This window comes from Nannospalax galili, unplaced genomic scaffold (genome assembly GCF_000622305.1).
Source record: "Nannospalax galili isolate Female #2095 unplaced genomic scaffold, S.galili_v1.0 scaffold137, whole genome shotgun sequence".
NCBI classification, from domain to species: domain Eukaryota; kingdom Metazoa; phylum Chordata; class Mammalia; order Rodentia; family Spalacidae; genus Nannospalax; species Nannospalax galili.
This window is the reverse complement of record NW_008340203.1, coordinates 696636-721683: the sequence shown is the minus strand read 5'-3', so window position 1 is coordinate 721683 and position 25048 is coordinate 696636. Positions and strand designations below refer to the sequence as shown.

Sequence of the window (25048 nt, the reverse complement as noted above, 5' to 3'; positions counted from 1 at the left end):
AGAGCCGTAAGACAAGAGAAGGAAATTAAAGGAGTACCAAATGGAAAAGAAGTGGCCAAATTATCTCAATTTGTAGATGATATGATATTATACATAAAAGATCCCAAAAATTCCACTAGAAAACTATTAGAATTGATCAATGCTTTCAGTAAAGTGGTAGGATACAAAATCAACTTTCAAAAATCAGTTGCCTTTCTATATACAGTAACAAGCAATCAGGAAAAGCACTAGAGGAAACCCTCCTATTCTCAAAAGCCTTAAAAAAATAAAATATTTAGGAAAAAAACCTAACCAAATACATTAAATTTCTCTACAATGAAAATGTCAAAGCTTTAAAGAAAGATATGGAGGAAGATGGAAGGACCTCCCATGCTCATGGATTGGATTGGTAGAATCAATATTGTGAAAATGACCACCTTACCAAAAGCAATTTATAGATTTAATGCAATTCCAATCAAAATACCCATGACATTCTTCACAGACCTTGACAAAAGAATCCTAAAATTCATATGGAATCATAAAAGACCTCAGATAGCCAAAACAATCTTGGGCAAAAAGAACAATGCTGGGGGTATCATCTTACCAGATCTCAGATTATATTACAGAGCTCTACTCATAAAAACAGCATGGTACTTGCACAAAAATGGACACCTAGATCAATGGAACACAATAGAAGACCCAAGCATGAGTTCATATAATTTCAGCCACCTGATATTCAACAAAGGTGCTAAGCACACACAGTGGAGGAAAAATTGCATCTTCAAAAATTGGTACTGGCAAAACTGGATCTCCACCTGCAGAAAAATGAAACTTGGCCCTTATCTTTCACCTTACACAAAGGTCAACTCCAAATGGATAAAAAACCTCAATATAAACCTGAAACTCGGAAACTGCTAGAAGACAACATAGGCAGCACTCTCCAAGTTACAGGCATAGGAAAGAACTTTCTAAATCACGCACCAGCTGCTCAGGCACTAAAGTCAACAAGCAATAAGTGGGACCTCATTAAAGTACAAAGTTTCTGTACAGCAAAAGAAACAACTAAGAAAGGGAAGAGGAAACCCACTGAGTGGGAGAAAATCTTCACCATCTACACAGCCAACAGAGGATTAACATCCAGAATATACAAAGAACTCAAGAAAGGAAGAAATAAGAAGATAAACGACCCAATGAAAAGATGGGTGATAGACCTAAGCAGAGAGTTCTCAAGTGAAGAAATAAAAATGGCTAAGAAGCACCTTAAAAAGTGCTCAACATCCTTAGTAATTAGAGAAATGCAAATCAAAACCACTTTAAGATTTCACCTTACCCCAGTCAGACTGGCTAAGATCAAGAGAATGAAAGACTCCAAATGCTGGAGAGGATGTGGAGAAAGAGGAATGCTCACTCACTGCTGGTGGGAATGCAAACTCACACAACCACTATGGAAAGCAGTGTGGGGAATCCTAAAAAAACTAAAAATGAACCTACCATATTACCCAGTTAGGGATTCATCATACTATAGAGATACCTGTACATCCATGTTTGTTGCTGCTCTCTTCACAATAGCTAAGAAATGGAAACAAACTAAATGTCCTTCAACTGATGAACGGCTAATGAAAATGTGGTCCATCTACTCAATAGAGTTCTACTCAGCAGTAAGAAAAGAAGAAATTATGAAATTTGCAGGTAAATGGATGGAGCTAGAGAGTGTTACACTAAGTGAAGTAACAAACGCAGAAAAGCAAGCGACGTATGTTTTCCCTCATTTGTGGATTGTAGCACCAATTTGTGAGTATACAAATTCTGATGTAACACCAGGAGCCAAGTAAAAGCAAAGGAAGTAAAGGAAAATAAACAGCCTGAAAGGGGGATAGTAGGGAACAGATGTTATCTGAGGGAGGTGGAAAAAGTGGGAGTAATCGGCAGGGAGGCGAGGAGGAAGGGACATGCAAGGGACCATGGTGTGGAGGAGCAAGGGAAGTCAGGAAAGGAAAGATGGCTGGAGTCAGGAGGCATTAGGGGGTGGGTGGGGATAATGGGGGCACTGTGACTAGGAAGGGAGGGAGGCCAGAAAAGAGAAAAAAGAGTAGAGATGAGTGAATCTCGGGGGCTAGGAGACCTAGAGGGAAAAGTGATGCCCTAGAAACCCTATGAGAAATGCACGTAGAGTATCTGAACATTAATGCCTATGTATACCTAGGAACTGCTTGGTAGGGAATGCGATGCCAGATAGAAGAGACCTCTCTTAAAGCAACAAACATGCTACACAGCACTCATCAAAGAAGCTTCTTTTTGCAACAGATGGAGGCTACTGCAGAGTTGCACATCTGGTCAGGCACAGAGAACATACACCTGGGAGATGCCCAGTACTAGGAGACACATCTGCAGTCAAATCTCTACAACCAAGGCTCATGGAGCATAGCGGGATAAGGTGTAGAGAGAGAGAGAGAGCTAATGCACCCCTCAACTCTTACCAGTCAGGCTTCCCGGTACCTCAGAGTGCGATAGACACAGAAGGCCACAACTGGCCAAGATTTGGAGAATAAGAGATTGTAGAGTCTTGGATGGGACTCCTTTGTGGAAACTCACCCACCCATGCTCAGGGACCATTGTGGAAGAGGAGGTGGAAAGATTGTAAGAGCCACAGCTGATTCATGAATTTAAAGACATGAAAGCTTCCAGGCCACGGGAGGCTTGCTCATGTGAGCCTGTGGCAGTGGTGGCATCGAACTCGGGACCCATGTCAGCTCAATTAAACACATGCCCAAAGGGGAGGTAAGAAATAGGTAGTGGATCAGCACTAGATAGAGCACTATTTGAGACTGATTGCTGCTTGGGTGAAGCAGAGTATGACTTACATATGACCACTGGATGGGCTGACTAGACTCCAGTGGATGCATTTACACTGAAGGATATTTGGGTACAAGCACCTGAATGAATGAGACTCAGCATGTATGGCAGAGTGCATAGGGCTCAGTGGGGTAGTATAGGGGGAGGCATGGATGGGGAAGGGGGTTTGAGTGGGAAATGTATGAAAATTTAAAAGGTCAATCAAATAAAAAAGAAAAATTAAACCAATTTTATTGAAGAAAAGAAGGAGGAGGAGGTGGGGGAAGAGTTCCTATTCGGGGAGCCTGAGGGTTCTCCACCACAGTGTCTCCTTGGGAAATGGTCACAGGAGGCCAACACAGAGGGGAAGGTTCAGATGTGGACATTGGAAATCTTAGGCAGCAGTAAGCTTAGGTTCAGTGGTTGGCAACATGGGTGAAAACTTTAGACAAGAAACAGATTTTGGAAAATGAAGAGAATCTTGGAAATGAACAATGTCATAAATCAAGTAAAGCATTTTTGACCCATGTCCTGGGGCCACTGAGGCTCTAACTATAAATGAAGCCCTACATGAAACTGAAAACCTACTTAAAACATTAGATCTTTTTGTGATTGGGGGGGCGGCAGGCAGAGGTCAATCTCAAGCATCTTCTTCAATCTTTCGGCATCTTATTTTTTATTCTATTTATTTATTATTAATTTATTATTTATTTTGAGACAGGGTTTCCCTGCAATTCCAGCTGCCCTGAAACTTCCTATACAGACCAGGCTGTCCTCATGTGAGATCTGCGTGCCATTGCTTTCTGAGTGCTTGTGACAAAGATATGTGGCAACACTCCCAGCTCCACCATACTTTTTGAGACAGGGTCTCTTAATGCTTCAGCTAAACTGGCTGGCCAGCAAGGTCTAGGGATCCTCTTACTCCCTTTGCCCCACCCCCAGCACTGGGGTTATAGATCTACATTGCCATGCCAGCTTTTATGTGGGTCCTGAGGATCCAAATTCAGGACCTCATGCTTGCAGTGTAAGCATTTTACTCACTGAGTCATCACCCAGCCCCATGATTTAAAAAAGAATCCCATTGTAAGGTTTTAGCATGAACTTGTTAGATGACACAATGTCAAAGGCTTGGTCACATTTTGGAGTCAGGTTCTTGCTATGAAGCCCAGGCTGGCCTCAAACTCAGAGCAACCCTCCTGCTTCAGAAGCCTCCCAAGCATGGAGATTATATACCACCATGACCAATGTCAACCAATTTTTCTACTCAGTTCCAAGAGTAATGCACTAATTTTTGCAGTAAGGGTGGACACAATCACAGGATATATAAGTCTTTCAATAAATTCTTCCTCTCTCAACAGCTGTCAATTGCTAACAGTTCCTCAGCTGGGGGGTAGGGAGGGAGGGAACTTGTGCCCACCTCCCCACTCCATGCTGGGATTTTGTCTCTGGTGGGCTAGAGTAGGCCTTGTGTATGCTGTCACAATCACCACGGGTTCATGTGTGTAACTGCCCTGCTGTATCTGGAAGACACATGTTCCATGTATTCATCTACCACCTCGGGCTCTAACGGTCTTTTCACCCCCTCTCCCTCAATGCTCCCTGAGCTTTTGGAGGATGGGTCAGTTTTCTTTAAGGAGGTGACACTAGGTAGGTTGACCACATTTCAAGGGATGAACCCACAATCAAGCGTATTTGAGGAAAACAAATTAGACTCCATAGGCCCTAAAAAATAGAGGGCGTGAAATGAGGGTGTATAAGGTGAGGGTCGATTTGAAAGGACACGAGGATTCAAATATAATCAAAATACATTGCACAAAACTCTTAAATAATCCATAAATATTAAAAATTCTGCCAAGAAATTACAGTACATTTACCCCTTCTCATCCTGTAGACTTTGCTGTATTAATAACTCTGCTGGCTGGTTGGTTGGTTGGTTTTGGATATGAGTACCTGCAAGAGTTTTTCTTATTAGAACTGGTCTTGTAAGGAAGCATGTCTCAATCATCTGGAGACATGATTCTGCCAGTCAACACAGTGATTCTTTCCTAACTTCATAATCCCCACATACTATGAAGAATGTATGTTATGGAAAGACTCAACAGAGTGGAGATACATAGATAGATGTTCTCAGAGAGAGCTGCAGACAGGAGTTGTCCACCCAGGAGAGGAATGTGGCATATACTTAGAAGAACATGGCATAAAGAAGTGTTTTCACTCACAGTTCCCTGACTCCAAAGGTGCTGGAACATGTAAGGGACTGTGGCATTTCACACTTACGAAAAGTCTTCAGCTAGCCACTGACTGAAGCATATACTTTCTCTTCTTATTATTTTTATTTTATGTGTATGTGTATATTGTGCACCCGTGTCATGCAATGCCTACAGAGGTCAGAAGAGGCTGTCAGATCCCCTGGAACTGGAGTTACGGACAGTTGTTAGCTGCCATGTGGGTGCTGGGGTTGAAACCCAGGTCTTCTGCAAGAACAGTCAGTGTTCTTAACTGCTGAGCCATCTCTCCAGCCCTGAGGCACATATTTTCAACACTTAAGGATGTATTATATTCATAACATGATAAGATAACATAGGTAGATGTTCTGTAAGCTAGAAATCTGTTTTCTACAACCTTTCTATCATCTCTTGTTTTGGGAAAATAAAAACTAGAGAGTAAACATTGACCAACACCACAGATAAGGAAGCAGAAAAGTATAAAAGCTTGAAAGCTTAGAAACCGAACATGGCAGAGAACAAGCTAGAGTAGCAGGAAAAACACAGGGTGGCATGTCAGGGGGAGCACAGTCTAGAAATAGCCAAGATGAGCCAATGTGGCCCTTTGAACCAGAAGGACAGGAAGGTAAGGGGAAAAACCATCTCCACAGCAGAGAGCGGAGGGACCTGAATCTCATAGTCTGACTGCACTTGGCAGCCAACTTCTCCCAAGAAGATTCCCTAAGAACAAATTTCAGATGTTTTTGTCTGGGGGAAAAAAGAATCACCAAAATTCCATGTCCTACAGTTGTGTCTGAGAACAGTTCCGTGTTTCCCACAAAAATGCTTAAAACCCTGGTACTGAATCACAGTGGGGAGGTCTGTTCTTGAGATCGTGTTTGTAAATGGCTTCACATTCAAACCCTCTTTTTTAACCTGACCCACAACAAATGGCAAATCAGAGTAAAATTCGGATTTAGTCTCCTGGGGGACTGGAGGTCTGTTCTTGAGATCGTGTTTGTAAATGGCTTCACATTCAAACCCTTTTTTTTAACCTGACCCACAACAAATGGGAAATCAGAGTAAAATTCGGATTTAGTCTCCTGGGGGACCAGAAACAACAGAGACTATAAGAATCATGATCACATAGGATGGTTAGGATGTGCCATGAGAAGAGACTGCAGCACACACCACCACAAGGCAGAATGTCATGGGACAGCTTCCTAGGAGAATGTTAAGTTAGGAAACTGAGTCAGGAAGAGCTGGGAGATGAATCCTAGCACATCAGGAAAAGAAATCCTGTTTACTATCCATCCTGAAAGTGTAAACAGGAAAGCAATCTTGCTAATTAAATAAACACATATTTACCAACACAAACAATAACAAAGAAAGAGTGCTATATATGAGAAAACAGCCCCTTAGCAGGGCATAAAAGGGATGTGGGCCAGGGAGACTTCCACACCTTCCAACCCACCTTCTAGAAACCCACCCAGAACCTCCTTCTCCAACACCCTGGTCAGCTCCTGTTGTGGCTCTGTCTGCTCTGAGCAGGGCTGTGGCCAAGGCTGCTGCCAGGAGAGCTGCTGCCAGCCCAGCTGCTGCAGGACCACCTGCTGCCGCCCCAGCTGCTGTGGAGGCTCTTGTTGCTGAGTGTCCTCATCCGGATCAGTTCACTTTTTTGTCTTCCTCCTTCAGTCCAGGCATCAATTCAACAGAACACTTGGATGTGCTGCTATTAACTTATAGTCTCGGGGAGTCATTTGCTTTAGTTTCTATGTTAGTTTTTATTGTCTTGTGAGAATCTTAATTCAACAGAATAGTGGACATACTACTATTAACTTACGGACTCAGGGAGTCATTTGGTTGAGTTTCTGTACTTATTATTCTCTTGTGTAAAAATCATCCTACCGCTAGTATATCAGAATTTACAGTGAAATTATTCGTCAAATTGCTTTAGAATTCCCAATTCTGTTTCAAAAACAAGTTTGTAAACATTCTACGTCTAGATTTTTCTTCTAATGTTTTTCTTTGGATTTTATTTTGATATTTCCCAATAAAAATTTTTAGTAGTCAAAGACACAAAGCACGCTGATCTCTCATTCTTTTTGTTTATGTTATTGGTACATATTCATTGTATGTAATACTAGGTTTCATCAAGTTTGTCTTGATGAAACCTACCACATACAAACTTGATGAAAGTCTACCATGTGCATTCTCTCTCATCTGTGGATCTTAGCTCCAAATCTCTAGATGTGAGTAACTACAGGAACCAGGAAAATAGAAAGGAAACATGGGGCTAAAGGAGAATAACGAGCTTGACAGAGGCACATGGGGAAAGAGGGGTACTTTAACTTCGGAAAGAGTGGGAAGCGCTATGCAGGGGGAGTTAGAGGAGAGATTAATAAGGCTTACATGCTATGAAAAGTGAAATGGAAAATTATGAATTTCAAGCCCTACTGGGAATTACACACATAATAAAAATGCAAGTGTTTATGTATAACTGAAAGCTGTATAACAAGAAACAGTGCCAGACAGGAGAAACGTCCCTTTGAGTTCTTGGTCAGAGTGGTCCAAGAGACTCCCTAAGTAACACAGGTTATTTCCACAGTCATTGATTGCCTCCTAGAAATTAAAAGTAAGACCTTATTGCTGAAGATAGGACATAATGTAGACACAGGACTCAGAACAATCAAGCTGGAACTGACCTTGAATTATTCTTCCTGAAGACTAGCTCTCACGGTATCAGAGGAAACTACACAAGCTGCCGTAGGAGAAAACCAATCAATAGTCCTACCTAGCAGTAAAACCTAATAAACAACAAGGACTGTCCTATCAAATGATCACAATTGGTGCAACAGTGGCACTTTTATTTTGGGAGTGATCAACAGCTCTCTAATTTAATTAAGTATGGATCGATTGGAGGGAACTCATGTGTGGTACTATAAACATAGTCAAGTCCATGTGACTAGAGAGGTCATAGATCCTAGAGAATAACCTGCTTTTGCTACATTCCTGAACCAATGTAATTCCTTACTGTATTTTAAATATTCATCCTCATATTTTCAGACAAGTGTGCCTTTCACCTCTCATCAAAGAAGCTTCTTTTTGCAACAGATGGAAACTATTTACAGAGTTCCAGAACTGACCGAATGCAAAGAATAAGTGTCTATGTGACGCCCAACCTTAAGTGACATACCTTCAATGCAACCTCTACACATAGGATGAATGAATCTCTCAACTGTCATCAAAGGAATTTCTTTATGCAGCAGATGGTGATTAACACAGAAACCCACAATTGGCCAACGTGCAGAGAACAGGAGGCTGAAGAATCCTTATCCCTGAATAGGATGCCTATTTCAAACCTTTGCCTCCCAGGCTCAGGGATCAATGTGGAAGAGGAGGTGGAAAGATTGTAAGAACCAGAGGGGCTGAATGACCACAAGGAAACAGTCTTCCAGGCAATTGGTCAGTTACTCACATGAACTCACAGCAATTGTCACAACATGCACAGGTCCTACACAAGCTCAAACCAGACAAAAACCCAGCATAGGCATTGGGAAGTAGTAAGAAATCCCAACCCAGCCTAGGGAACTTTTAGCAATTGATGGCTGCTGGAGGGAGGAAGACAGTGTCTTACAGGGATACGATTCTATGTGGACCAGTGAATGGACCCATTCTGAGATGCATTTGGGGACACAAATCAGACTCTATATGCCATATTATATATACTAGAGTACATTAAAATGGGAGGGGGGCAGTGTGGGGAGTAAGGATAGGGGAGTGGACCTAAATACCCTCAAACTGTATTATAAGGAAATTTTTTAAATTCAATAGAAATAGAAGTACAAATGGCCAATTAATATATATTTATAATATTCAGTATCGTTATTTACCGAGGAAATGCAGATCAAAACTACAATGAGATTTCCCCCACCCCATTCGGAATGGAAACTATACAAATACAAACAGCAAATGCTGGTGAAGGTATGGGTGTGGAGAGTCAAGAAACCCTTATATTATTTGTGAGAATGTGAAATAATGAAGCCACCCTGGATGTCAATATAGAGGATTCTCAGTGAACTAAAAATAGAACTATCATGAAATACAGTTATGCACCTCAGGGGTATTTATCTGAAGGAAATGGAGTGAGTATGCAAAAGAGAAATCTACAAATGCTTGTTACTGGGGAATTATTCACATTCACCAAGATATTGGAATCAACCTAGGTACCCATCAACAGATGAATAAACACATGACATCTGTACACACTGGATTATTACTGAACCATTAAAATAAAATTGTGACATTTGGAGAAAATAGATTAATATGCAGACTATTGTGGGGTTTTATTCTTTCTTTAAAAATAAATTTACCAGTATACATTCAGCTCTATTCAGCACACATTACCCCCTCCTGTCACATCTCCCCCCCACAGTGTTCAGCTTTCTCTTTTCAAATAGTCCTACTTTTGTGCCATGTATTTATGTATGTGTATAGACATATGTAGATGCATAGTCTAAAGTTTGCATGTCCTAGGCAAGCACACTACCACTGAGCTACGGTCCCGACCCCCAGTCTCTGTATATGATAGAAAACGTGTGATATGTGCCTTTCTATATCTGGCTTCGTTGGCTAGAGAAACAGAAATGTTATGCAGAGAAAAGCAAGTACCCACAGCTCTCACCCGGCATCATCTTGAGAGGGAGGTCTGTTGTTTGAGGTTGAGCTACTCTGGGGACCTATAAAGAAGAACAGTCCCAATTTGGGGAGCCCGATGTTTCTCCACCACAGTGTCTTGGTGGGAAATTGTCACAGGAGGCTACGAGGGGAAGGGTCAGATCTGGGCATGTTGGAAAGTGTAGGCAGCAGCAGGCTTAGGCTTGGTGGTTGACAAGATGAATGAAAACTTTAGGCAAGAAACAGAAATGAATGGAAATGTTGAAAATGAACAACTTCATAAATCAAGTAAAGTATGTTCAACCCATGCCCTGGGGCCACATGCCACAGAGGCTCTAACTATAAATGCAACCCAACATAAAATTGGAAACCTACTTGAAACATTAGATCTTTTTGTGATTTGTGTGTGTGTGTGTGTGTGTGTGTGTGTGTGATTTGTGTGTGTGTGACCACACCAGAGGTCAATGTCAAGTGTCTTCCTCAATCTCTCTCCACCTTTCTATTTATTTATTTAATTGTCATTTACTTATTTGTAAATGACAGGGTCTCCCTGTAATCCCTGCTGGCCTAGATCTTGCTATATAGACCAGGCTGTCCTCCATGTGAGATCTGCCTGCCCCTGCCTTCTGAGTGCCTGGATTAAAGGTACCAGCACTCCCAGCTCCACCTTACTTTTTGAGACAGGATCTCTTACTGCTTCAGCTAGACTGGCTTGCCAGCAAGGCCTAAGGACCCTCTGATATCCCCTTTCCCCACCCCCAGCACTGGGGTTACAGAGCTATACTGCCATGTCTGACATTTTTGTGTGTCCTGAGGTTTTAGCATGAACTTGGTAGATGACACAATGTCAAAAGTTTGGACACACCTGGATCAACCAGAAGAAAGAATATTAGTGATGGAAGATAAAGTCAATGAAATATTTCATTATACACAAAAAGAAAGAAAAGGAAGAAAATACAACGAAGCAAGACCACAGAACTCTGGAACATGATCACGGGAACAAACCTAAGAACTCAGTGTTGAAGGAGATAAGAATATAAGACATAAAGGCCTACTCAAAGTAAGCCAGACTGAGAATAGCAATTATTGCATAGTTTATCTCATCTGAACAATTTAGAGGGGAAAAGGGGTATGAAAGTAAAATAGAGCATCAAGGATATGGAAGGAAATGAGGGAATGGAAAGAGGGTAAAAGGAGGGTGAATGTGATCGAACTATATCACATGCATGTGTAAAAATCATGATCACATGGGAGAGATAGGATGCGCCATGAGAAGAGACTGCAGCACACACCACCATGAGGCAGAATGTCATGGGACAGCTTTCTAGGAGGACGTTAAGTTAGAAAAGTGAGTCAGGCAAAGCTGGGAGATGAACCCTACCCTGTACACCAGGAAATCTTGTTTACTATCCATTCTAAAATGTTCAATAGGAAATCACTCTTGCTAATTTAATAATCACATATTTGTCAACACAAACAATAACAAGAAAAGAGTGCTAAATATGAGAACAACAGCACCTTAGCAGGGTATAAAAGGATGGGGGGCAGGGAGACTTCCAAACTTTCCAATCCACCTTCTGAAAACCCACCCAGAACCTCCTCCTCCAACACCATGGTCAGCTCCTGTTGTGGCTCTGTCTGCTCCGAGCAGGGCTGTGGCCAAGGCTGTCGCCTGTCCAGCTGCTGCCAGACCACCTGCTGCCACCCAGTGTGCTCCAGTGGTTCTTGCAGCTAAGCGCTCTCATCCACTCTTTCCTGTTCTCATCAACCAACATTCCTGGTGTAGACCATCTAAGGAGCAGTATCCTGAGACTCCAGCTGTAAAACCTTGGTTCCAGTTGATTAGGATGTTTGTTTTGTTTACAATCATAATTTCCTCTCTCCCAAGATTGTTTCCTTTAGATTCCATCAAACTATGATGTGACCCCACGGGGGTCATGTTTCCTAAAGTGGAGATATTTCTATGACCTAAATAAATGTGAATTTTGCAGCCATGACAAATATAAAACTATCTTGCTTCCTTATTTTTCTTCCTTGTTCTTATCTTCAATTTTCTGAAGCTCATCTCTAAAAACTGAGAGGATCATAGGCGGTCATAGCATGCGTGCCAAACTCCTTTTCCTCAGAAATCTGCAATCTAAAACCTAAATATGAATTCTAGAGTAAGACCTTGACTCTGCCCCCAGACTATCTCTGACCAAAGGCCAAGCTCCGGGCAGGGACATTCACACCTGGGCATGCAGCTCAAGCACTGAAAGGAGTCAGAGAAGACATGGGTCTCATGCCCCCTCAGTGGACACATGTTGTTTCTGGATTCTAGAACTCCTCAGTGGGACTGGAGCTCAGCAGCTTCCAGGGGCATTCTGCTCATCATAAGAGTATGTGCCGGCTGTCCTGCCTGCCTGAATCATCCCCAAAGTTCCCTACAGTGCTTCCTGGGGTCATTTCCCAGAGAAACTCCTTGTTCTCAAATCCGTATATCTAAATCTGCTCCAAAGCCACACGGTCTAAGATAAGCATGTTCTCTAATTTCAGAGTTGCAGGAGTTCATATTTGACATTCAATATAGGTGGTTGCCATGATGTAAGACCAACTCAGATTTAGCATCTACTTGACTGGTAAATATCCTGACACATTGTTGATTCTTTCTAATTTTTACAGTGTCTTTTAGATTGCTTAGCTTCGTTATTTTCCATGTTACTATGTCTGAGGGATAGAGAAAAATACAATGTTAGTAACTGTCAAGATAAAGATGGAATATCTAAGAGGATGCCAGTCAGACTGTATGTTGAATGAAGTTGTATTTAAGGGGGCACTATTATAAGAAGTATGTGCTTTACTGAATTCGGTAAAAGCAGAACCTTAAACAGGGACTTTTGTAAGAAATATTTAAAAGGAAATGCTCTCAGGAGAAACCTCGAGGAGGAAAATTACAGTAATAGAAGCAGAGTGCGTGACTGGAAAGTTCCAGATTGTGAGCAGAATCACAGCCTTCGAGGCAAAGTATATGGACCTTTGCACTGCCACCCAGTTATCACTAGCTGTGGCCACTTGGGGTAGGAGGTGAAGGTGTAGATAGGGAAATGTCTAAAGAAAGTGTTGTCTGTAAGAACAATTACCTGAAGAACGGAGCAGATAACAGTGTCAGCTTCCTACACTGTGCATTCACACCAGCTTAAGGATGGGGGACCATAGCCTGAAAGGTACCTCCGGAGAACATCTTATCATCCACTCGCCCACCTCTTTTTCTGGTTACTCCAACTCATTACTCACAATTGCTACAGAAAGTTATATTAGGAGTACCAGAGAGAAGATGTCTGCTGGTCTATGTGACTTGCTTTAAGAACCACTTAGGTCATATCCTGAGGATTTTGAGCCAGTGGTTACTTTATCTTTATCAGAATGTAGCTGTTGTACATCATTTAGACAACACTCCAACTATCAGGTATGCCTGTGGACCCAGTGGGTGAATTGTGAAGCTGACATTGGTCAAGACTCTATCATTTATTTTATTTTATTTTATTTTATTTTATTTTATTTTATTTTTGGGGTACCATTGTCAGATTCCATGGGGATCTGGCTAGCATCTTGGAATGTAGCTGTTAGTGTCAACTCTCATCTGCTGACCAATAACACCCAAATATATGGCGTTTCACTTGACCCTGTATAGGTTGCTATAGGAGATAAACTTTTGGAATAGACAAAAGAATTGCTGCTATGTGTATTTTCTTTGCTTCTATCTCGCTGAAGACTGCACTCTTTTTCATTTGTTGGACCATGTGTCTGAGAACTGTATCCAGATTGGAATTTGGAGGAGGAATCACAGTGTTCCATTGGGGAAACTTATCTAAACCCCTTCTTCACTCTTAAGTTGTTCTGAAATACATATGTACACATTAGAGAGCAATGCTACTAAAATAATAATAATAAATACATATGCACTGAAAGTTGTGCATCTACTTTATAAAACAAACACTACTTCCATAAATAGTTAGATTGGCTTAGATACAATAATAGTGGATGATTTCAAATTGCCACTTTCATCAGTAGCTACATCATCTAGTCTCCCTCCCCTACCCCCGCCCCCAATTTACCATAGTATCTTTTGGATTAAACTGTACCATTGGATCAGATGGACTTAACGGGTATCGAAGAATGTTCCATTGTACATCCCAAATACATCCTCAGGAATCCACTAAACTTCTTTAAAAACAGATCATATTTAGATCATAAAGCAAGACTTGACAAATATAAAAATTGAAAAATTTTATTGTATCTCATTGTATCCCAACAGAATAAAATCAGAAATCAACAGTAAAAGAAACTATACAAATGCATAGTGGTTAAACAGTACACTCTTGTGAGATCAGTGGGTTATTGAAAAAAAATCAGGGAAGAAATTACAAAACACCTAGAATCTAATAAAATGAAAACAGAACTTACCAGAACCTCTGATACACAGCAAAAGCAGTACTAAAAGGGAAGTTTATAGCTATGGGAGTTTACATTAAAAGAATCAGAGATCTAAAAAACCTCAAAAGATATCCAGTCCCCAGAAGACAATCATCACGTGTTTCTCTCATATGTAGAACTATGTACATGAAAGTAGACAGGGGAATATGGGGAGGGGTGGGGAATGATGAGAGAGGTTGATGAGAGACAGATATGATTGGAGTACATTGTATATATTTATAATGTGCAATGATGAAGCTCATTATTCTGTGAAATTAATATATACTAACAATATATATATATACACATACCCTGATACACACCCATATCCATAAAGCCCATGTAAAGCCTATGGTTATGGCTGTGCCACTTTGGGGTGCCTACAACTTATAATGAGGAGCACCAAGCTCTCCTTCAATATCGACAGATTGCTGGAGTTATACTCCACTTACTCCAGTCACCATTCCTAACTTGCTACTCATCCATGATTATATGTATATTAATCCTAAGAGCTAAATGGTTTTACCTGGATTCTTTTGTGATCTTATGAGTCCCATCAGTCCTACGGAGCTACATTCCACAATATTTCCTATCAAAATGAGGGCTTTAGAAAATTGGCTTTGCTCTGAATTTTTCCATGATGCTGGTGACACTTACCTGTTCCTTCCTTATCACCTTGGTAACCAGAGCTTCTCCTAGGGTGGCTCTGAAACAAAGTCAGTTTGTTAGGTTTTCAGACCTCCTAAGTAAGTATATTCTTGCATATCTATTTCTTTTCAGACTTTATAATTTGTTCTTCTTCTCAGGGCTTTTTGCAGGAGCAGAAAAACACTTCTAGTCACCCATCATTATATTATTTCAAAACTTAGTACTAAACACCAAAAATTAATTAATTCACAGTTTCTGTGGATGAAGAATCCAATATTTGGTTGCCTTGTCCATTTCCCAATGTTTCACAAGCTCCAGTAAAGATGTTAGCTAAAGATGTTCAGTAAAGATGGGGGGGGTCTATTGTGTGGAGTCAACCTGGAAGAATCCAATTCTAAGGTCACTTCTGTGATAGCTGAGAATAGTGGATTCCCGGACACCATTGGAGTGAGAGCCTTGGTGTCTTCTCAGGTGTCATATGCAGGTTGTCCTCAGGTTTTCCATATGAACCTTTCCCACACTGCAGCTGAATTCATCAAAGTCAGTGACAGGCAGAGCCTGCACAGGAGAGTTCGCCAGCAACAAGAAAGCCATAATCTCCTGTCATTCCGCTGCTGAATGCAGCCATGTGCTGTTGGTTAGAAGTAAGTCACCCAAGGTGAGGAAATTACACAGGCCATTGCATTAGCAAGTTCCACACTGATATAGCAAAATATTAGGTGCAACTGACATTAAAGTTTAATTCTGCTCACAGTTATAGAGACACCAATGTAAGTTAGAGTGGCCTATTTGCTTTGGGCTTCTGATGATGGTGCTAAATGACAGTGACAAGGAACACATGCTATCCCAGACTACTCACACCAGTCAGGAAGAAGCCAAGGACAGAAGGAGCTGGGATCCCTTGATCCCTTTGGAGGATGTGCCCCCAATGACCTTTGACCCCTCCCCAGAGGCACTGCCTCTTGAGCAACTCCTAAGTAGAACTCAAGGTACCAACCCGTAACACACAGAACTGGGGGGAATATTATACATATTCAAAATACAGCAACCATATGCACCAAGAGGTAAGAAAATGGGGACCACGTTTGGGGTTACCTATCCAAGAGAGTATGTAACACTGAGCAAAAGAACTGAAATTCCAAACATACAGAGGGATATTCTGTTATAGAACATTCAAAAACATGTAGACATAGAAGAGAGGCTGTAGTTCACAGTGTAGTGTCCTAATGGCTATGCAACCATGCCGGGAGCCTAGTTTCACATATAAACCTTCTTGTTCACCTGACACATAAGGAAAGAACCATCAGAACAAGTTGAAAATTTATCCTTCAGTGTTTCCTGAAAGGATTGTAGGATTATAAGAATCATCATGACTTCAGACTCAGTGGCCCACACAAAATCAGAATGAAGCAAATAGAACTAAAATACTTGGAGGAAATTCAAACAAGAAAGACATGCAGTTTCTGGTCTGTCAAGAGCTGATGCTGAATTCAAACACATCAGGAAGAGGAAATAGTGTTCTCCAGTCACCTTGAGAATGTAATCAGGAAAAAAATTTACCCAATTTGATAATCACCTACTTATTAACATAAACAATAATAAGGAAAGAATTCTGTGTGTGAGGACAGCAGCCCCTTAGCAGGGTATAAAAGGGGATGTGGAGCAGGGAGACTTCCAAACCTTCCAAACAATCTTCTTGAAAACCACTCAGCACCTCCTCCTTTGACACCATGGTCAGCTCCTGTTGTGGCTCTGTCTGCTCTGAGCAGGGCTGTGGCCAAGGCTGCTGCCAGGAGAGCTGCTGCCAGCCCAGCTGCTGCCAGCCCACCTGCTGCAGGACCACCTCCTGCCAGCCCAGCTGCTGTGTGTCCAGCTGCTGCAGGCCCCAGTGCTGCATCTCCAGCTGCTGCCGCCCCACCTGCTGTCGCCCAACTTGTTGTGTATCCAGTTGCTGCGGCCCCACCTGCTGTCGCCCCAGCTGCCGGCCCAGCTGCTGTGTGTCCAGCTGCTGCAGGCCCCAGTGCTGCCAGTCTGTGTGCTGCCAGCCCAGCTGCGGCCGCCCCAGCTGCTGCCGCCCAACTTGCTGCGTGTCCAGCTGCTGCAGACCCACCTGCTGCATCTCCAGCTGCTGCCGCCCCTGCTGTGGTGGTGCCAGCTGTGGTGGATCCAGCTGCTGCCGCCCCACCTGCTGCATCTCTAGCTGCTGCAGACCCTCCTGCTGCCAGTCCCCCTGCTGCCGTCCTTCCTGCTGTGTGTCCAGCTGCTGCAGGCCCCAGTGCTGCATTTCCAGCTGCTGCCGCCCCATCTGCTGCCAGACCACCTGCTGCAGGACCACCTGCTGCCGCCCAGCATGCTCCAGTGCTTCTTGCTGCTGAGCACTCTCTCCCAGGCTCCTGTTCTTCATCCACCAACATTCCTGATGTAGATCATCTGCGAGGTGAATCCAGAGAGACCAATTGTAACGCTTCTGTCCCAACAGACATTTATTTTGGCCTTCAAATATCCTGCCCCTGCCCCTGCTTCTTCCTGCTTAGTACCTCTCTCTAAAATGAGTATGTTTGCGTTTTCTCTGAAATCTGTAAACTCTTGGGATATGTTGTACTATGCCATATTTTCAAAAATGGACAGTTTCCTACATATTAAATAAATCTAAAGTTTGAAGACATACAAATAAAATGACTTATTGTCTCCTTATTTCTTTTTCTGGAATTGTCCTCATTTGTCCCTTGATGCCTTGATAAACTGAGACTCTACTGAGCCTTACAGGGGGCAGTTGTCTTATTGGGATTTCAGGTCTTATGACTAGGAATATTCTAGTACATCCACTTCTCTGCATCTTTTGATTCTTTCTTCCCCTCTTAAAGGTTATGAGAGACCATATAAATCTAGAGTAATAACCTGCAGTTTTTCTGTTTTTCCTCCATAGTCAGCAGCTAACATACCACATGTTTCTTGTCTTAGATTCTGTGGATGGGGAATTCATTGTCTGTTTCCTAGTGGGTCACAGAGCTTCAGCAAAGGCATCATCTGTCACTGGGGCCTCATGTCAGGGGCCAGCCTGAAAGGATCCACTTCCACGTTGACCTGGGAGACTGTTGAGAGTGTTTGATACCATTAGAGTGAGAGCCTCAGTACCTTCTTGGGTGTTGGATGCAGGCTGTCCTAAGCTTTTGCTACCACATAAATCTCTTGGGCATTATATGCAGACTGTCCTAAGCTTCTGTTGGCTCATGAATATCTCACATAGCACCTGGATTCATCAAGCTACTGACAGAGAGTGTGCTGGATAGCTTTAGTGGCAACTTGACACACCTGGGTTGAGGGAGCCTCAATTGGGGAATTATTTCCATTGGACTGGCCTGTGGCCGTGTCTTTGGGGGCATCTTCTTGATTGTTGAGTGATGTGGGAGGGTCCAGTCTACTGCGGGTGGTGCCACCTCTGGGCAGGTGGGCCTGTGTTGTATAAGAAAGCAGGCTGAGCAGGGGCCAGGGGAGCAAGTCAGTAAGCAGTGTTCCACCATGGCCTGTGTTTCAGCTCCTGCCTGCAGGTTCCTGCCCTGAGTTCCTACATTGGCCTCTCTGATGAGCTGTGACCCGGGAGATGTAAGCTGAATAAACTCTTTCCTCCCCAGGTTGGTTCTAGTCAGAGTATTTTGTCACAGCAATGGAGAAAGAAACTAGATCAGAGGGAGATTCTGTACAACAGAGTTGGCCAACAGGAAGAGTCATGATCACTTGTCACTTCATCCCTAACTGTTGCCATGTGCTGTTGGTTAGAAGTAAGTAGCTACGGAGAGGGAATTATGTGCACCATGAGCACCAGCAAGTAAAACAAACTGAAGATGATTTTAAGGAAATCCTGTCGCCTGGGACAACATATCAAGTAAAAGATAAAAATACAAAATACATACAGGAATATTCTATGTAACATTCATGAACTTTCCCTGAAACTAAACCTTATTGTTTACAGATATCTATTGAAGGGCTAACATAATTTTTAAAAGAAAAGTGAAAACTATTTCAAATCTTGAGAGAGTAAAAATAAAAATAAAAATCTTGAGACAGTGATTATTTGGGGGGTGTATGTAGAGACATATAGTTTAAACAAGATATATACAATTTTTGGAGATGAAAATACCTCTTTATGTGCTACTACTCTACCAATGTCATATGCTGTGCTGGACATTGATGTGGTTATTTGGTCCTGAAGCTGGGCTGGACCACCGAGTGGTGTTTTCCCTTGGCATCTTCTTAGTGCATTCCAAAGCACTTTCATTTTGGCGGCATTCAACAGCTACCTAATTGGAATAAAAGCCCACTTAATGGGAGGAAACTCAAGTGTGGTACTATAGACACAGCCAAATATGCATGACTGGAGTGCTCATAGATCTTAGAAAAAACCCCAAGACTGTCATATCCCTAGACTAATGTAATTCCTTACTACGTGCAAAATACATGTTCTTATATTTACAGACAAATACCCCAGTAAGCACTCATCAATGAAGCTTCTTTTGCACCCAACAGAGACTATTACCAAGTATCACAACTGGTCACACACAAACATTGCCTATGAATTGCCCAGGCCTAAGCAACACATCTACAATGCAACCTCTATATCTAAGGCTCAAGGAACATAGAACAGGGGTAAAGCGGTCTCTAATGAAACTCTCAATTCTCATTAATAAAGCTCCTTCATGCAACAGAGGACCAGAAACATAAAAGGTCACAAATGGCCAAAACGTAAAGATTAAGAGCCTGCAGGATGCTTGGACAGGACTCCTATATTAACTTCACCCACCCAGAGCTCAAGACGGGGTGGAAAAATTATAAGAGCCAGGGAGGAGGTGACCAACCATTTAGAAATAGAGACCTACAAGCTCCTGGGACCCTGCTCATATGAATCTACAACAATGGTGTCGGCATACACAAGTCCCATACAAACTCAAGCAGACAAAACCCAGCATAGAACTGGGGAAATGGACAGCAGACCTCAATCTTAGCTGAAGAAATATTGGCAACTGATTCCTGCTGGGTGAGGAAGAGCTGATCTTCTTAAAGAGGGGACTCTAGGTAGGCTGAATAGACTTCAGTAGATGAGCTTGCACTGAGGGATGTCTGAGAACACTAATGACACAATAGGCCTTAATACAAATGACAGAATACATGAATTCCAGTGGGAGGGCTATGAGAGGGTGCCAGTGGGGAAGGGGCGTAAAGATGATTAAGATTGATTGAGATGTTCTGCATGAAATACACAAAACTTCAATAAAAACAAATTTAATTTTTTTTTAAAAAAAGAAAATATCTCTTTTGACTTGGCTATTTTCTTAACTATTATTGCAAGTATGTGATATTTATACATTTTAAATATATATTTTTCATAAGAATAATGATTATTTAAAACTAGTAAACTGAAATTCTTATCTAATATTTAAACACCGAGATTAGATTAAGTAGTGAAGATACCTTGAGATCAAAGAGAAATCAATCAATGGTCAATGTCCATGTCCATTATTTTAAATATTTCTATAAATATATAACTTCCCCTTAAGGAGCTTTGTTTTTATGATAAAGTAACTAATTGAATTGAAAATATGTGAATTTTCCTATCCATTGGGCATTCCTATTGCTCTATTTAGGTCATGATGTTATAACTAAGGCACTGATACTCACATAGCTATGATACATTTTAACTGTAGACAAGTTACATAACAGACATTTATGAAAAATCATTGTGTACTAGCATAATATGATAACTGACAAGATGTCTTTTGTTCTTGTCATTCTTTAAAGGATATAATGGCAGTCTATGTACAGGTGTCTGAAAGATATAACCTAGTTCCTAAATGGAGTATTCTATTTCATGTTATTATATTATATCACTATATTGTATTTTATTTTATATGTACAAGTGTTTTACAAGAGTATGTGTACCATGTGCATGCGGTGTCCATGGTGGGCAGAAAAGAGTGTTTGATCTCCTGAAGCTGGAGTTAAAGGCAGTTGTGAGCTGCCATTTGAGGACTTGGAACTGAACTAGTTCCTCTGCCAGAGCAGCACACACTCTTACCTGCTGATCCATTTGTTCTATTTTGACTTTAATTGCTATGACAAAACACTCTGACCAATACCAACTTGAGGAGGAAAGGGTTTATTTTATCTTACATCACCCAGGTTACAGTTCATCTCTAGGGAGCCTAAGGTTGGAATTCAGGACAGGAAGGTTGAGGCTGGAGCTGGAGCACAGGCCATGGAAGAACACTGCTTACTGGCTTGCTCCTGTGGCCCATGCTCAGCCTGCTTTCTTATACAATACAGAACAACCTGCCCAGGGATAGGACTTCTCACAGTGGGCTGGGCCCTCCCACATCACTCAAAAATCAAGGAAATACTCCACAGACAAAGCCACAGGTCAGTCCAATGGAGGAAATTCCCCAATTGAGGTTCCCTCTACCCAGGTATGTCAAGTTGACACTAAAGCTATCCAACACAATTGACCCCTTGGCAACTTGACACACAAATACATCACTGTCAAACCACAACCTTTCCATTTCTTATCTCCAAAGGTATGATGTTAATATTACAGCATCAGATGGTACAACTTTAAAATTCCCACAGTCCTTAGGAAAATCCAAATATTTAAAAGTCTCTTAACTGTGGGCTCCTGTAAAATCCAAAACAAGTACTGTCTTATTTCAAAAGGGAAGAATCTGGCACACCTAAGTAAAACCAAAGTCTAGCAAAGTAGCTCAAGGCTGGACATCTGAGATGTACTCATGATCTTCTGGGCTCCAAAGGGTTTTGGTAGTACCACATCACTGACTCTGCCATCCACAGAACACACAGCTCATCTCGCAGGCCCAGGCCAGCTCCATTTCATACTTGCTGCTGCCCTTGGTGGTCGTCCCATGGTCTTCACATCTCCAAAAAGCTGGAGTCTCCACTGAAACAGAAGTTGCACCTTCACTGGCATCGCATGGTGAAAAGCCTCAGATCCTCTCCATGACCTCTTCAGTCCTGGAGTCCTCACTGCAACGGAAGCTGCACTTTCACCTATGGTCTTTCCCGGCCTCTTAGAGAGAGTGCTAAGCCTCAGCTGCTCTCTGTGACCCCTTCCACATTTTCAACACCAGAACCATGCTGGAGACTCTTACACATTACCAAGTCCTGCTTCCAGCTTAAGATGGAGGCTTGGGTTCCCTCTGGACCACAGCTTCTGTGTGCTAGCCCTGAGGAAATACTTCCCAGATTTCAGGACAGTGATGCTGGTCTGTTGTTACTCACAGCTGACTTTTCAGCCCCAGCTAACCAGCCAGCATCAACTGTCTCAGCAAAGCAAAGGTTTTACTTCAATGGTTCTGATCTCTTCTTAGCCACAGTTGAGTCTTCAGCCCCAGCAACCAGAACCCACAGATTCTCAATTCAAGATATTACATAAAGAGCCCTGATAGTTTCCTCTTCCCTTTGAAGCTTCACGAGCCAGGACTCCATCATCCATAACTCTTTCAGCATAACTGTTCCAAGCTCCACAGCAACAGACTCTAAACATTCAATGACTTTTTCCAGCCCAAAGTTCCAAACACTTCCACAATCCTCCCCAAAACACCAAGGTCATGTTTGTCACAGCAATACCCCACAATCCTGGTACCAATTTATGTTCTAGTTTGTTTCTCTATTGCTGAGACAAAACACTCTGAGCAAATACCAACTTGGGGAGGAAAGGGTTTATTTGGCTTACATCTCCCAGGTCATAGTTCAACAGGGATCCCAAGGTAGAAACTCAGGGCAGGAACCTGGAGGCAGGAGCTGGCACACAGGCCATGGAGGAACGCTGATTATTGGCTTGCTCCCCTGGCCCATGCTCAATTTGCATTCTTATACAATACAGTGCAAGCTGCCTAGGGTTGGCACCGCCCACAGTGAGCTGAATCCTCCCTGACATTCCTCCAAAAACCCACATGCTGTTTTTATGACTACAGCTCTGTAATATTATCTGAGATCTGGTGTGGTGATCACCCCAGCATTGTTCTTTGCCAAAGATTGCTTTGGCTATTCAGGGTCTCATGTAATTCCATGTGAATTTTAGGATGAGGTTTTTGGTTTTTTTTTTTAGCTCTCAGAGTTCTGCCAAGGGGTGGGGAAATCAATCAATGGTCCAACCCATTCCTGAAGTCTAATAACCACAAAGACCAACATTTCACCATTGAGTTTCCCAACTTGAAATTATTTTCTTTTCAAGTTTTAAAAACCTAGAAACTGGGTCGCAGCTCACATGGGGAAGTGTACATGTCCTAATGCCCTTCTTCTCATAGCACTGCTCTTTCCCATTCACACCTTGATCCCCCCCGAAATTGTTATGATGAGCCACTAAAATAGTGTAGTTGTATCATGCTCAGTCATAGAAGAGACTGTGGGTCTGTAAGAATCATGACCGAAAGTAGACAGCCACGTTGAGCATCATGAGACTGAAGTGCATACTGACAGGACACACAATGTCATGTGAAAACACTTTAGAAGAAATTAAAGCATAAAAGACACTTGGGAAGTGGCTCAGCAAGAGCTGATGATGAATGCTAACACACCAGGGAAAGGAAGTAATGCTTTCCATCCACTCTGAAGGTTTAACCAGGAAAAGAAACTAACCTCATTTGACAATTGCCTATTTATCAACAAATAATAGCAGGGAAAGAATGTTGGATGTGCGGACAGCAGCCCCTTAGCAGGGTATAAAAGGGATGTGGAGCAGGGAGACTTCTAAACCTTCCAACCCACCTTCTGAAAACCTACTGAGAACCCCCTCCTGCGACACCATGGTCAGCTCCTGTTGTGGCTCTGTCTGCTCTGAGCAGGGCTGCGGCCAAGGCACCGCCCCCTCCTCCTCCGACACCATGGTCAGCTCCTGTTGTGGCTCTGTCTGCTCTGAGCAGGGCTGTGGCCAAGACTTGGCTCAGCAAGAGCTGATGATGAATGCTAACACACCAGGGAAAGGAAGTAATGCTTTCCATCCACTCTGAAGGTTTAACCAGGAAAAGAAACTAACCTAATTTGACAATTGCCTATTTATCAACAAATAATAGCAGGGAAAGAATGTTGGATGTGCGGACAGCAGCCCCTTAGCAGGGTATAAAAGGGATGTGGAGCAGGGAGACTTCCAAACCTTCCAACCCACCTTCTGAAAACCTACTGAGAGCCCCCTCCTCCTCCGACACCATGGTCAGCTCCTGTTGTCTCTCTGTCTGCTCTGAGCAGGGCTGTGGCCAAGACTACTGCCAGGAGAGCTGCTGCCAGCCCACCTGCTGCCGGCCCAGCTGCTGTGTGTCCAGCTGCTGCAGGCCCCAGTGCTGCCAGTCTGTGTGCTGCCAGCCCAGCTGCGGCCACCCCAGCTGCTGCCGCCCCACTTGCTGCGTGTCCAGCTGCTGCCGCCCCACCTGCTGCATCTCCAGCTGCTGCGCTGTGGCCAAGACTACTGCCAGGAGAGCTGCTGCCAGCCCACCTGCTGCCGGCCCAGCTGCTGTGTGTCCAGCTGCTGCAGGCCCCAGTGCTGCCAGTCTGTGTGCTGCCAGCCCAGCTGCGGCCACCCCAGCTGCTGCCGCCCCACTTGCTGCGTGTCCAGCTGCTGCCGCCCCACCTGCTGCATCTCCAGCTGCTGCCGCCCCTGCTGTGGTAGTTCCAGCTGTGCTGGATCCAGCTGCTGCCGCCCCACCTGCTGCATCTCTAGCTGCTGCAGACCCTCCTGCTGCCAGTCCCCTTGCTGCCATCCTTCCTGCTGCGTGTCCAGCTGCTGCAGGCCCCAGTGCTGCATCTCCAGCTGCTGCCGCCCCTGCTGTGGTGGTTCCAGCTGTGGTGGATCCAGCTGCTGCCGCCCAACTTGCTGTGTGTCCAGCTGCTGCCTCCCCACCTGCTGCATCTCCAGCTGCTGCAGACCTATCTGTTGCCAGACTACCTGCTGCCGCCCAGCATGCTCCAGTGGTTCTTGCTGCTGAGTGCTCTCCTCCACACTCTTCTGTTCATCAACCAGCATTCCTGATGTAGACTATCTGTGAGAGAATCCTGAGAGACCAATTATAAAGACTTTGTTCTAACAGATTGAGTTTAACCTCCAAATACACTGCCTCTATGCCTTCCAGATTACTACCTGTCTGTAAAATGAACATAAGTTTGAATTTTCTCTGATAGCTATAAACGTTCACTTTATCCTTTCATTTTATTTCCCTATATTTAAAAATGGAGATATTTCTAAATGTTAAATAAATCTT

General features: G+C 43.0%; 1 protein-coding gene across 4 annotated transcripts; it reads left to right on the top strand.

Annotated features, from left to right (window-relative positions):
• The first annotated feature begins 16522 nt into the window (after positions 1-16522).
• Positions 16523-24775, top strand: LOC103735843 (keratin-associated protein 4-7-like). 4 transcript variants are annotated; one of them, XM_017798703.1, is made up of 6 exons: positions 16523-16682; positions 16770-16827; positions 24071-24130; positions 24271-24345; positions 24406-24534; positions 24715-24775. In XM_017798703.1, the coding sequence occupies exons 1-6, from the start codon at positions 16523-16525 to the stop codon at positions 24773-24775; spliced, it is 543 nt and encodes a 180-aa protein (XP_017654192.1). The 4 variants fall into 4 exon arrangements, with proteins under 4 accessions (XP_017654192.1, XP_008833442.1, XP_017654193.1 ...); XM_008835220.1 differs by lacking the exons at positions 24071-24130; positions 24271-24345; positions 24406-24534; positions 24715-24775 and adding an exon at positions 16888-17167 and having other exon boundaries at positions 16523-16827; XM_017798704.1 differs by lacking the exons at positions 24071-24130; positions 24271-24345; positions 24406-24534; positions 24715-24775 and adding an exon at positions 17142-17167 and having other exon boundaries at positions 16523-16931.
• The last annotated feature ends 273 nt before the right edge of the window (positions 24776-25048 follow it).

Coding starts and splice junctions, on each gene's coding strand:
- LOC103735843 (XM_008835219.1), top strand. CDS start 16,523: ATGGTCAGCTCCTGTTGTGGCTCTGTCTGCTCTGAGCAGGGCTGTGGC.